Source organism: Calidris pugnax, unplaced genomic scaffold (genome assembly GCF_001431845.1).
Source record: "Calidris pugnax isolate Ruff unplaced genomic scaffold, ASM143184v1 scaffold1, whole genome shotgun sequence".
NCBI lineage: Eukaryota > Metazoa > Chordata > Aves > Charadriiformes > Scolopacidae > Calidris > Calidris pugnax.
In genome coordinates this window covers 11,909,480-11,923,684 of record NW_015090800.1, presented here as the reverse complement: position 1 = coordinate 11,923,684, position 14,205 = coordinate 11,909,480, and the positions used below count along the sequence as shown (strand labels likewise).

The 14,205-nt window shown below is 45.2% G+C and overlaps 1 protein-coding gene across 3 annotated transcripts in view; it reads right to left on the bottom strand.

The window, feature by feature from the left end:
- Positions 1-608: 608 nt before the first annotated feature.
- The window catches only part of STAB2 (stabilin 2), an 87,528-nt gene continuing 73,931 nt past the window's right edge, over positions 609-14,205 (bottom strand). For 2 of the 3 annotated variants that reach the window (XM_014937467.1, XM_014937469.1), the window contains 13 exons: positions 13,965-14,069; positions 13,466-13,573; positions 12,484-12,677; positions 11,305-11,446; positions 10,812-10,945; positions 9,510-9,675; positions 9,169-9,275; positions 8,458-8,577; positions 7,561-7,719; positions 5,210-5,317; positions 2,645-2,773; positions 1,426-1,545; positions 609-781 (listed from right to left, as the gene is read on the bottom strand). In XM_014937467.1, coding sequence (XP_014792953.1) covers positions 731-781; positions 1,426-1,545; positions 2,645-2,773; positions 5,210-5,317; positions 7,561-7,719; positions 8,458-8,577; positions 9,169-9,275; positions 9,510-9,675; positions 10,812-10,945; positions 11,305-11,446; positions 12,484-12,677; positions 13,466-13,573; positions 13,965-14,069 — 1,643 coding nt within the window. In that variant the 3' untranslated portion in view covers positions 609-730. The remainder of the gene's footprint in view (positions 782-1,425; positions 1,546-2,644; positions 2,774-5,209; positions 5,318-7,560; positions 7,720-8,457; positions 8,578-9,168; positions 9,276-9,509; positions 9,676-10,811; positions 10,946-11,304; positions 11,447-12,483; positions 12,678-13,465; positions 13,574-13,964; positions 14,070-14,205) is intronic. The other variant, XM_014937468.1, reaches the window with a different exon arrangement.

Here is a 14,205-nt window from a genome sequence, read left to right as displayed (position 1 = left end):
AACGGAATGTAGACATGACGTTGCAAGGGTATGTTCATTTTCATTATCCACTTTTTACAAAAACAGGTTATGTAAAAATTGATTACTATCTGAATGTTCTTGGATCACCTGTATTTCTTGCTAAAGCTGCTACAATTACTATTTCTCTTTGTACAAGGAGGTGAGGTATAAACAAAACACAGCCAAGTTTGAGGAAAGACAGAAAAGCTAGAGGAGGCAAGCAGGGCAGACAGTTGTGTTTCCGGCTGCTGAAATTCTTACAAGAAAATATACTAGCAAACATTCCCTCAGTTTAAAAATACAGCTTTAACACATGTTCTGTTTCACACTTGCCAGTTGTAGCCAAAATAAAAGAGTTGGAGTATGAACAAAATTAGGATATTTGCCAAGTTAGCAGCCCTATGTGTTTGAGGCCATTTTAAAGTCTGTGAAGAAGAATAAAAGCGGTTAAATAGCAGGCTAGTGAAATTCTTCTACTTCTCACAGAGAGGTGGCTGCTTTTGGGTAGGTTAGTTGAGACTCAGTTTTGCATTTGGCACTCAGTTGGCATTGCTCAGATAGAGCCAACACTTCTGAGGATGGTAACTCTGTGAACCCTTAAACAAAGCTGTGCTCTTCTGTTTTTTAATTTGTAATGAGATTTTATTTCCTGAAAGATGTAGGTGCTGTTTTTTCACAGTAAGCGTAAATAGAAATGTGTTTTATAATTGCCTAATGCCAAGTTCAGTCTTTAATTCTGATCGTGAGGGCCACTTATCACAAGCTGCTGGTCATCTGAGTCCTATAAAAAAGGAGAAAAAGAAAATCAGACTCAAACATTGTGTTAAGAAATGAAAGTCTCTTTTTTTCAAATTTGTCTATGAAGATGGCAAAGCTTGCACCTGAAATTTTTGCACCAAACAAGCCTTTTTACTGGATGCAGAAAGATTTATTTTGATTTTAGGCTCTCCATCTCCATGAGGGTCTGGCTGAATTGGACGATTAAAGCTATTCAGATACTCTGGCTTTACTCAATCTTTCCTTCCCTGGATTCCCAGCTCCCTTCCCACTGCTTTTTCAGATTGTTTGGAGTGCTGGCGTGGCACTCTGCTAAGTGTAGAGCAAGAAGAAGGGAAGACAAACTCAGAAGGCTTTGTAAGTTTGTATAGAAGTGCCGCTGACCTCCAGTAGCATTCAAAATCCAATTTAACTCAGCTCCCTTTGAAGGCAGATTTGAGATGCAGCTGTAGACCACAGCCTTGATTTTGTTACAAGTGAGACTACCCAATTTCTAGCAGTGGTGAGACAGGAAAGCCAGGAACTTGAATGGTATTTTCCTGAATTAATTTTTCTTTTTATCCAACTAGACATTTTCCCGTCACAAAGTCATTCCCTCTTACTATTATTTTAGTTGTGACTCAATCTCAAATGAAAATGAACACTTACTGAGAAAAGATCATAAGTAGGTTCTGGTGGAGTCAGCACAGAAGAACTTTTGTATGAGGGGTTGGCAATATTTGCAGGCTGTGACTTGTCCAGTGATGTTACATCAGTGTCATCTTTTGACTGCACGAAATCACACAAACCTGCTTAAAATCCGATCTCCTCCTAACAGTGCATTAAAGTGGGGCATTTAAGCTTCACTGCTGCCTAGTGCAGGGTCATGAATCAACTGGCTTTCTCATCTAAATTAATGTCTCTGGGCATGAACTGTGTTCTGGGTGGTTGCATTGTCTCAGATCATGTAACGTTGGTACCTTTGTTCCTCTCCTTTATTATTCTTAAGCCTCAGCAAAGGTCAGGAGAGGAAGTGTTGCCCTGACATTATGCCTGGGGTAAAAGGTACCCAGTTGGTCCCGAGTGCTCTCATTGCAACTATATAAAAATACAAGTGTTTTCCCTGGCTCATGACTCCTCTTTTTTATTTCTAAAAGATGATTCACGTTATATGCAGGGGCTGGAATAGGAAGGGATTTCTGGTTACTTCTAGGTAGACTTTCTTTTGGATTGATTCTTGTGTATTTTCTAACATTTTTGGGGGTCATCTCTCATTTCTGAATAGCTTGGCTGTTGCTGGCTGGTTTTGCATTGTCATGATACTACCTTAGTTAAGAAAAAGCGAGCATGAGAGTGCATCAGTATAAAAATTTGCACTTTTCAATCCTGACAATCAATTTCAATTTGCTTGTCTTTTGAATCTGGCCTTTTTCCTCTCAAACTTTTCAACCTCCAGAGCAGCAAAATTATTAGCAACGCCACGGAGGAGGGAGAAGAGAACAGTTGCCATTTTGGTGGTTTTAAGTACCTGCTTCCCTAAGGAGTGAGCTTTCTGGTGAGGCAGAGACTTCTGCTGTGCTGTGCAGTTAAATGAGCTTTTGGCCAGTCCCTGGTGTTGGAATTGTCTCTGAGAGCAGGAGCCCATCAGATACCCTGGAAGGGAGAGGCCTGGGGGAGCAGTAGGCAAACGTAAGCTCGTGCCCAAGACAAATGTGTCAGCCTTCCCCACTTTCTCCAGGTCTTAGTCTGAATGGTTCAAGTGGGAAGCAGTGGGCAATGTTTGTACCTTAATAAAATGCAAGGAGAAACTGGAGGCCGTGAGTGTAGGAGGTGCAGGGGGTCTGGGGAAGCCGTGAGCCCCCACCTCACGTTCCTGTCTGCCACCTACCTTGAAGTGCTGGAAGCTCGTGTTTCTCTTCCTGAACCTGAGGTAAAAATACCCGATAAAAGCCACAATTCCAGTAACCAGGCAGATGCCAAAGAATATTCCTGTCCCGGTACCGGCGTGGAGAGGAGCCTGGAAGCAAGACAGAGGGTGAGTGAGCTACGGGTGGGCAGTGGTCACCTCCCAGCACCCGAGCACACGCAGTGTCCCTTTGAGATATGCCCTTCTCCTGAGCTGCTTTTGTGATGGATTTTCCTGGTACGTGTTCCCTAGAGACAGTTAAATATGGCCTTATAATAGTAATTCCAAGCTAGATTTTTTTGGGGTTGTGGACATTGAGTCTAGTACAGCTTCATCTTGTTTACATTTTTGAAGTTATGGAACATGCCCAAGTAATCTTTTCCGGTCGGGTTTTTCAGAGTAGCTATGGAGGCTGTGGTGAGCCTGAAACCACGCTGGCCTGGGGAGGAGAAAGGGGTGCCAAATTCCCTTAAGCAGCTTTGGAAACTTGTGTTACAAACCTTAGAGGGTTCTGCATGGGTTCAAACTTATTCCCTATCCTTTTGTGCACTGGGAAGGTGTTGGTTTTTGCTGGCTATTGGCAGCCATATCATCTTCCCAGCCCTGCTTAGCAGGGCTCAAACCAGACCTCACCTGAGGTGAGGCCCATCTTAGCGGTGGTTGGAGGGACTGCTAGCCCGCATTGGAGGGTGTGCAGGGCTGGGCTCTGCCAGTGGCCCAATGCCTGCCTTCTGCAGGTCATTTTGCTGCAAAATGTGAAATTATTCTTCAATCAAGTGGGTAAAGTGCCAGTCCAAGTGCTGTATATGACATTTTATAAATATTTTAATAAATACATAGGTAAAGGACTGAAAGACTCTGCTTTGCTTTCTGCAGCTCTGTGGCCTGATAGACTGGTCACCATGAAGGCAACCTGCGGTTTTGGGGTAACCATAAGTTTGAGGGTTCCCAGTGCACGCGGCCACTCAGGGTCCAGTGTCCCCAAAGCACTGTGCCCTTGGCTGGCAATCCAGGAGGTGAGGAGGGGTCTGGAAATGGGTAGAAGTTTCATATGCTGTTACTCTTTCTTTTCCATGTGGTGCCTTAGTTCTGTGGCCTCCTGCCTAGAAAACTAATTATTACACTTGCTCTGGCAAAAATAATCACGCTGTTGACTTGGTAGACATGCTCTCTTCATTTATTTTTTAGAAAACAAAGTAATTTACATGGTGCAGCTGGACAGCTAAATATTAGAAAACATTCAGTTTCCCACTAGCATGTGAAAAGTAGTATAAAGATTCTAATATCATGCTGCTGTAGACTGACAGAAACTGCCTATTATTTTGAATCATTTTCAGGCAGAAATTTACGCTTTTACCCAAGTGTGTAATTTCCTACTTCTGAGGGTTGTAGGCTGCAAGAGATTTTTGTGAACTGAGATTGTGCAGGCGTATTACTGAGCTTCTGGGAGAAAGAAAGCTGGTTTGTAAAGGAGGAAGGGTTGCTCAGAAAAAAATGAAGGTGAGAAATAGGGTATCAAGAGGATTAATCTTGTGGACCAAGAAGGCAGCTGGTTAATCACTTCCAAAATCAGAGCTGGGATGGAACAGGCTGTAAACATGAGTGAGGCCCCTCCGGTGCACAGAGAGAAGGATGAGAATGAGCTACCCTGATGGAAGGGAAGTTCTTCAGGTTAAATAAGTGATGGACTCTCTTGCAAGGTCATCTTGAGCCTGTGTTGGGCTGTCACAGAGTTCCCTGTGTGGAATAGAGGCTGGGGGCACTAACACAGCCCACCTGAACACGTAACTTTGCTAAGGAGAACATTTTGTACCAGAAAAAGAGGTGCTTCGTTGCACACCTCTCCTAAAGCAGCAGGGATCACTTTTGTGAAACATCCCAGATGCACTGCAGGTGGACAAAATGTTTCTCTTCCCTTTCGTACAAAACAGTAACGTTTGATGGTGGGAAATAAATAGAACAATGTTCCTGCTTCCCTGCTGTGGGGCCCTGTACCGCTTTAATTCCAATTTGAAGCAGTGCAGCTGCTAACTTGTCTTCTTGTCACAGAAAGGACAGCACTCCTTTCTGTACTGTGCTGTTCTGCCATGCACAGTTTGGTTTGGTCTTTCTAATGGGAGAAATGGGACCATTGCAGGGATTCATACAGGCAGAAAAAAAAACCAAACTATTTTCAAAACACCTTGTTGTTTTGTTTTGGATAGGAATGAATGCAAAGCCAAGAGTAAAAAATTTTCCTTAGAAGTTTGAAAGATCTTTTTGGAAGAACTGAAATGGAGTTTTATAAAATGTTTATAAAATGGAGCTTTTATTATATTTATATAAAATAAATGTGGGAACAACTTGTTCAGGCAGAAACATTTTGAACAAGCTTCACTGGCACCTTGTTCTCAACTTCTAACTTTCTTTCAAATCAACCTTTTAAACTGAGACTGCATAGAGGGGAGGGAAACTGGGACTATACGAGTGTCAGCAATGAGTTTGGGATGATACAAGCCACAGCTACCTCCCACCACCCCCAAAAAAAAAAAATCACTATGTACTTACAGGTGCTGGTGGAGCCTTTAAAGGCTCTGATATGACATGGATTATCCCATTGGAAGCGATTATATCCCACTCAACAATAGCACTTCCCTCCACGTATCTGATCTCGCTCTGCCAGGAGAAAGAGCAATGAGAGTTGAGCTTTGACCCTGCTCCTTTTGGGATTGAAACGATTTCCCCACCTCAGTTACTGACACACAGAGGAAAAATCACATGGGGGCTTACACCTCTGTCCCCCTGGACATCAGCCTGGGATGAGCCTGGACTGGTCACAGCTCTCCTGTGCATGAAGTAGCCATCATCATTACCTGTATATTGCCTTCAGGCATTTCTTGGTCCTCTTAATTTAAAAAAAATAATAAATAAATAAAGTTTTTTGTGGTGTTTGTGCTGTTATCCCTGATTGCCAGGTATCCTGCAGCCTGCCTCCATTACAGCTGCTTTCTGTGCTGAGGATACCACTTACACTGAGTTTGGTGGCTCAAGAGAGCTGGGTCAGCACTGACAGGGACCTGCTGCCCACAGGTTATTTTGTGGTCTAGGGTCAGTGAGCTGGAAGGTGTTCCCATTTGGCAGCTCTTTAGGATGTGAGAAGGGAGAAGGATGAGATCGGTCATCGCCATGCCACCACTTCTCTAGACTCTGCTGAAAATGTCTGTCCTTGACTGCTTCAAGAAGATCCTGAGGCTCTCCAGCATTTTGGGAGGATGGGTTAATGGGATTCCGTGCTATTGAAAATAAATTGCATCCTAGCAAAATGTTTTCTCCTTGGTGAGCAGAACAAGGAGCTGCCACCTGCTCTTGGCCTGGCACAAGGTGATACACTGCTGGTGGAGCACAGGGCAACTTTTTGTGTCCAGGGAGGAAGGGGCTCAGCTGTGGTGGCACTGCAGAGCGGTGTGGGAGTGACCTTGAGTCCTTCTCCCTCTCCTTCACCCCTGCAGTGCCCTGCCAGGGTTCTGGGGAAACCTCGCAGGCTTTGACCTGGTGCACAGGGACAGATGCATGCTTGGCCATCTGGAGCGTGCTTGGAAAGCGGCTGCCACCTCTTCTTCCCACCCAGGAACCCTGCTGAGCATTACTGCAGCCAGGAGGTCCTCCAGGGAGGAAGAAAAGCTACAAATTTCAAACAGCTCTTAAGGGCAGGAGCAAGATTTGTGTTAATGAGCTCAGAGCTGCCCCTTGGCAGCTTTTGAAGAAAGGAGGATTTTTTTAAAGATGAACCTCTTCTAACTCAAATATCAGATCAAAGTGACCCAAAAGAGCTGCTGGGATGCCAATGAGTGATACAGGTAAGCCTTGTGCTGGTGCACCTGATCTCTCATGAGGGTATACTTTATTAATGTGACTACTGGATTTGCAGTACAGGGTGGTTTTAAACACATAAATCAAATGCACGGCAATTCTCCATGCTAAAGGAGTTTCTCCTGAAAGGTGAAGAAGGAAGGAAGCAAAAGCAACAGATAACAGATAATTTGTGCACCTCTTCCTGCAGCACCTATTTTCTTCTTGTTGGTGTCTGTGACAATCCACCCCCCCGTAGTTAGTATGTTGGGCACGCAGATTTGCTTGGGTCCAGCACCTTACTCTAGACCACGTTTTAACTGCAACCCCACAGGCACAGGGTTTCTTCTTTTCATATTCAGCTCCACCACATCAGCCACAGCAGAGTCCCAACCTGGGTCTCAAAGGTCTGCTGTGACAGAGGTAATTAGAAATTGGGTAGTGAGTATTTTCTTAATAAAAAGTGAGGAGCGTTGTGTGTTCTCAAAGGATGTGTTTCCCTAAAATGTCAGAGGATACTTTTCATTTGCAAAAAGGATATACACTTTTGCATTTAACAAAACCCCACTGAAATAGCAATTTAAAAAATGCAAACTTATGTTTTGTCTGCTTTTGCTCTGAGCAATGCTATGCTGGGGTCTCCTCTCTCCAAGAAAGTTTTTAAGGTTAACTTTACAAATATTTAAGGTTAACTTTACAAATGCCAACACCTTTCTTTAATGATACGCTGCTGCTCTCATCTCTCCTGCTCTTGCACTGCCATCTCCCATCCTCCTGCCAGGCTGGGAGAAGGGTTAAATCAAGCCCGTACCTCATTCTACTGTTCCTGCAGGCCACCTGAACAGCTTCCTTCCAGTTTTGGGGGTCAGAGCTTGGCCATTTGCTCACTTGTAAACGTACAGTTTCCCACCTGCTATCCTGCAGTCTCTGGGCAGGAAAGAGTCTCCTGAAGCCAGCTTCTCATTGCTGCCCCCTATAACCTTACGGGATTGCTCTCCAGATCTCCAGATCATGGGGTAAAGCATAAGAAGGGAAAAAGCATGAAGATGGGAGATTTATTTAAAAGGTACCTGTTCAAGGGTGGGGACTTGCTGTTCCTGGCCCCCGGTGTTTGTAATGAGGAGTTTTTCCCCTAGGCGAGTTACAAGAGTGGTTCCGTTGGTCAAGTCTTCATAAAACATTACACTGGCATTAGATAAGTGATACTCGATGTCTCGCCCAGAAAGCGTCTGCAAATGAGAGCAGAATACAAGGAACGTTACCTGATCTCATTAATCCTCTGGATTTACCAGTAGGCTGAATGTCTGTGACCTTTTTCCCTCTTTGCACTTAATGCTGCAGCAAGTGCAATATGGGGTCAAGGCTATTGGAAAATCTGGATGCAAACAGCGGGATCTTCTGTCCCTGCTGGCAGTATCTTGATTCTGGCCAGGACAAAGGATTTTACTCTTTTGTATGATGACCTGAAGGGATGAACCTCAGAGATATTCCAAGCAGCTTGAAGATGCAAGCCAGGGCATCAACTCACGTGAATTGTTTGAGACAATGTTTGATTGAAGGAAGGAAGGATAAAAGGGATAGGCACAGAAATGAAGCTAGGAACAGATGCCTTTAATGTATTTGTGGGAAATACCAAAACTGTGGACTGCTTTCCTCAAATAATTGTGCTTGATATTAATAAGCCAGAGGAGGGTTCATCTCAGGCAGACTCCTTTACAACTGGGTAACTAAAATCCCTGATGTTCGAGTCTCTGTAGTGACTTGAACACTCGATAACCTTGCACTCCTAACTACAGAAAAGAAACATAAATGATGAACTCACCTCTTTCAGAAGCACAGTTTAAACTGTGTGGGGTTACGCAGAAGTCATGTCATGCTAAGAGTATTTCACTGGGATACAGAAACCCATCATGGCTGTTTAAAAGATGTTATTATAACAAGGAAGGAAAAAAGAAAAAAACCCTGACCTCGTTTTCCCTTAGCCCGCTATCATTTGGAGCAAAGAGAGTGGCTTGCACTGACAGGTCCGTGAGGTACCGCAGGAACTCTTTCCCCTTCCTAGAGCTGTTGGAGTAAGCCATGATGTCCTAGGCAGAAACAAAATCCAACTTTACTAAAGAGCAATTCTGCACTCCTGTGAGGGGAGCTGAATAGATGAGACTGTATAAATAACAACAAAGAAGCTTCCTATTAACAGCCACAAAGCAACTCAGGAGTGATGTTATGGAAGAAGTTTGTATTCAGAACCCAGTTTTACTTGCTGATTTGGCAAGCACATTTTGAACTGACTTGTGTGCGTGAAGCCCTTGTTGGCTGTGAGGCTTCTTACACATATGATGCTTTTCTGAGCAGTGGCAAGAAAGGGATTCTTTCAATGCCTTGCTTTTTTCCTCAGCACCAATTCAGTAAAATTACAAAAAAGCACCGCACACCTTGTGATGCTTAGAAAGCCAAGAATCCTCATTAAGCTAAAGCTGAAGTGGCATTTAATTTCCAAATGAGTTATAACCCTCCCCTCCACCCCCGCCTCCCCAGCAACCTGTTTGGAGCGAGTGATTGAAAAGAAAAGCATCCAAGATTTCGACTGCTCCACCTTGCTTTGCTGGTGGGGTGCTGGTATAGCAAACGCTGAGATACAAGCCAGTATCTCCGAGCAGTGTGCCAGCTGTGGACCCTACCGACAAGAAGTTTGTCAGCGTTGGGAAGGACGTCAGCACTTGGAGCAAGTTCCCGCTGCAGGAGAAGCCGTCCCCCACGTAGCCCGGCTTGCAGGTGCAGTTCACCTCTGGAAGGTACAAACACAGATCGCCACGTGGGCAAATGCTCTTTGCTAGAAGGCTTTAGGCTGCTCTCTGCCTGAAAAACAACTGGCAGGCTATAGATTACTATCTTTTTTTAAAGTTAAGAGGAGGCAGAGCCTCTTGCAGCGTTATCTAGCAGCCTGTGGCTGACCAAAGGAAATGAAATCTGGGCTGTGTCCCCACTTTGCACAGAGGGACACAGGAAAGGACCCATTTACCTTTCTCCCTGTAGCAGAAGACATCCCAGGTTTCACTCAGGTTGCCTCTTCTCCCGTAGTCCACGATGCCGACGTACCCGGAGCCGCAGTTTGGGGAGGAAAAGGCGGTGGGGTAGCCCACTCGTTCGCTGTCTATCCAGCCAGCGGAGCACAGGTGGTACCTCGCCTGCAGCCAGCACAGCCATACAGGAGAAAACACAGGGGGGAGAGCTGGGTGGTGGGGCTGGGGTGCTGCAGACCAAATGGATGACTTCCCCCAGGGCTCTCAGGCAGCACCCGACCCCCCAGCAGTCTTTCTGAAGGTCTGAGGAGGCTCTGTCCATCCTGCAGCCTGCCCTGTGCTGAGCTCTGGTCAAGGGGCTGTGGAGATGGGGCCCTCCGAAAGGCAGTGACTGTATGGGCAAAGGGAGCCTTTCCTGGGAAAAGCTTCCCCAAGCCCAAAGCTGTGCAGGAGCAGAGGTGGGTGTGAAAGCCAAAGTGGGATGTGCAATCACATCGTGTGCTGGCCCACCTTATGTCACTGTGGGAAGGGCTGACAAACGAGCCTCAACACAGAAAATAAGTCCCCAGGAACACTGGAGCCACCTCCACTGCTGACTTTGCTGCTTTGAGGGAAATATTTAGACTATAGGGCACAGGCAACGTGCAGCTTTGGCTGCAACCTCAATCTTCTTGGGCAGCAGGAGGAGGTTTACATGCTGGCCATGGTCCAGCCTCACATTTTGCTAACGGTATCTCTAAACTGTGAGCATCTTTATTTCTTCCACAGATGGGAAGGAACAAGAAAGGCACAGTCAGTCTGACCAACTCTTCTAAAACACGTTTTTATAATCCAGAGTCTGATGCTCATCCCACTGACAGCAACTATGCCTTGTCTATAACACACTGAAGGAAAAGAATATGGAAACGGCTCTGCTTAGTTAACAGCATTTCTGGGGAAAAGATTCCTGGAGCCTTACCTTAAAAATTAATTTAAGCATAATTCTGAAGTGTATATTTCTTTGAGAACTTCTAATATTTAAAACCCCCATGAAAACACTTTATAAGTCTGAGTTTACCATCTCCCCCCAGTATCACTGGAAACAAGACCTTGGCAATTGTTTTCAGCTGCTGTATGAGCATGTGTGAAACCAATAAACACTGTGAAAACTGCTCCCAGTCAAACATACCCTGGGGCTGGGGGGAAGAAAAGGAGTGAAAATGAAGGTTATTAGCACAGAGCAGCCCCCTTACTCCTCCCTCCCCATTTACACGTGGCTAGATCCACTCCAGGGATCTCCTCCTGCAGTGAGGCCACCTCACCTTCTGAGCATACAGCAGCTGGTTATACGTAGCGATGGTGGCTGACTCATTGGCACAGGCCTCCTTTGCCTTCTCGTAAGTCAATTTGTACTGCCCTTGTGGGGACCGTAAGTGGAAAACCCCAACAGTGGTATCTGCAAAGAGAGAGAAGAACCAACCCTTCCTGAGGGGGTTTCCATTTCTGGATGCAGAGTCAACTGTACCGTACAACTACCCATGAATTTTGTGAAATGCAGTTAGGACAGATTGATCCTTTAGAGGCAATATTCCTACCTGGAATGTTTTCATCTGTTGCTTCATAAATCTGGCATTTTAAAGTGTTTATGCACACGTTCTAACTTTAAACAAACTTAAATCTCATTGTTTCAGGGGGATACTGGGTAGAAGACTGGGTGAGCTTACAGACACAAGGATCCTGGCCGCTGGCTTCAGAGCAGTGGCACAGGGATGAGGATGTCCCTATCCCATGGCACACGCGATGCACCATCCTTACCCTGAAAGTGCAGGTCGGCACAGTCAGCATCAGGGTGGCACTGCCCGTTGTCTTGCAAGCAGCGGTCGAGAGGCAGCTGCATCACCGAGCAGTTCAGCCCATCACCAATGTAGTTATTTTTACATTCGCATTTGCGTTTGCCCTGGTCAGAGGGAGAATAAAAAAAGGCCAGGCCAAGTACTTAGCTGACATAAAAGTGGTATTTCAAGCAACTTTCTGAACTGTTGGAAAAAATTTCACTTCATATAGCCAGGAATGGACAAACAGGAAAAGTTGCTACTAACAACTGTGATTCAATAGACCACAAATTCTGACACTGACATTTACTCTTCTGAGCAAAACATTTACACATGCAGTTGGGTGCTTTGCTGAATTAATACCAGAGCATAATTCCATCCACAAACCTAATAACATGCATTGGAGAATTATGTGACACGTAATTAACAAAAATGGATGGCAAACCTATCAAAACAATATTTAAGTGACTGGGCACGGGAGCATGAAAGGAATTTAGCAGCCCACTGATCGTAATAAATTGAGCACTATAAACTAAGCAGGAGCTGGTGACATCCAGGGATTGCAATGGTTGGCAGCTGGAAAGGATTAGTGGCGAGGCTTTTCTAGATAGCTCCTGGAAGACACATCAGGAAAGCCACCAAAATGGAACAGACAGGTGATCCCAAAAGCATCAGGACAAATGCTGGATCAAGTCACCACACGTGTTCCTCAACAACTTTCACCATCTGGGCCAAGGAATTTGTATCATCTGCCTGTAGACTTTTCTAAGCTTAGTCCGCCCAAACAACAAGGGACACTGTTCTCCCAACTGTCCCTAGGTTTAGCTACCAAAACATATTCAATTTCAAGCCAACAAACTCATATTGAAATAGAGATATCCAGTCAGTGAGAGCTAAGAAGGGGACAGAAAAATTACAGATGGGATATGCAAAATATCCCATCTGCTGGGATCAGTGGAAAGATGTCAAATTCTTTCTCACTCCTCAGCTGAGAGGAGACCAAACTGATGTGGAAAGTAGGCTGGAGCTATGTAAAGGTCGTTTTGGAAAACAGGGAATTTGAGAGGTACAGAGCGTGATCCAGCCAGAGAGAAGACTTCTGCTGGCACCAGGAAGAAATGTCTCGGACTTTCCTGCTGGTGGCTGAAATAATTCAACTTACAGGTCCTATGACAGTGCAAATGGCATGCTCATGGCAGCCCCCGTTGAAGCCATCGGCACAGATATTTATTGGAAGGCACGTAAAGCCATCGCCTTTGTATCCATTCTGGCAGCTGCAGAAGACTTTCACCCCGACCTGTGTGCATTCGGCCGCCTTGTGGCACCCGCCATTGTTTTGTTTGCAAAGGTCTGCAGCTGCACGGGGGAAAAGAAAAGAAGTGATAAAGTCTCCTTTTAAAGGGGATGTTCTTCACAAAGACACACCACCTCCAGATTTTAAAAGCACACTAAAAACACTAAAACACTTGTTTGGAGAAAAAAACACTGTTTGAGTTTCCTGAGGTATCCCTGAACTTCTGTGAAGGCTACCTTTTAGGACTCTGAAACCCTTGTCAGCATGTCCTTGACAAGAGACATGATACCACCTCCCCAGAGATTCTGCTTCACCTTTTGGTGGCCCAAGAGCACTGCTATTTTGGTGACTCTGCACTGGCCAGGATGACTTTGGAGGACATGAGACACTTGGCTCAGAAAGAACAACTGTTTCTGCAATGATGTTGCTGGGTAATTGCCTTGCTTCAGGTAATCAAAGAAAATCTTGTCAGTGAAACACTACTGAAAACCCTGCTGTTTCCAAAACCCGACTGAAGTGCAATTCTGGATGCATTCCTGTCCAACCTGCTCTAGGTGAACCTGCTTTGGCAGGGGGATTGGACTAGATGACTTCTGAAGTTCCCTTCCAACCACTACCATTCTGTGATTTTTGCTCATATTCCTGCTTGGTAAAGCCTGGTGTAAGCCAACCACTTGCTTCAGAAAAAAAACTGATCTGTATGTATCCTAAATTTGTTTCACTTGCTGCCCTGTGGAAGTAAATAGGTTTGATAGCCAACACTTCACACCTGATGGTAATTGCATGCATGCACACCTGCAAGAGGGGACAACCTCCTTTCTTGAAGTGGGCTGTGCAAGAGGGAGCTCACCTGTGCAAGTGATCCCATCCCCGTTGTACAGTGGCTTGCACTGGCACGTGTTGTTCTCCGTGCAGACAGCGTTGGCGGAGCAGCTCGGGGAACACACTGGCTGCAGCGCTGTGGGGAGGGCAGAACAGCTGGGATGAAGATGCTATTTATATTGCAATACCCTTGTTTCATGCATAAAGAAAAGTCCTAGCACCAGTCTTGCTGACTGGACAACCTGTAAGCATTATTTAATTTTTTTTACTGTTTAGCTCTGGGGCAGTGTCTTACCTCACTTAGCCCAAAGCCCTTCCACAGAGAAGGTAAACAATTATATTCCTATTTTAAAGGAGGAGACAGGGAGGTGAAGGGACATGTTCAGAGTCAATAGCAGAGTCCCTTAGCCTTAGCTTCTAATGTTATTAACCCTTTCTTTTTCTTCTCTACGCAAACCCCCTCTGAATTTCAAGTGCCATCAACCCATGGCTTTGTGCCATGGAGCCTGGTGAGAGGAGGCAGAGACCTAGCTTGGTTTCACACAGCCGGCCAGTCCATCCTGTTTCACAGAAACATCGTCCCGTTCCTGAATATCCTTCGTCACACTGCCCGTTGGCCTTGCATTCACAGGCTGCAAAAGGAACACAAAGTAGATCACTTACAGAGCTGCCTTCAGGAAAGAGGAAAACCTTTCCCTAGAGTAACACCACCTAGATTGTTTAGATACAGTATTATTTAGCAATTAGTTAGATAAATTGAACCTCATG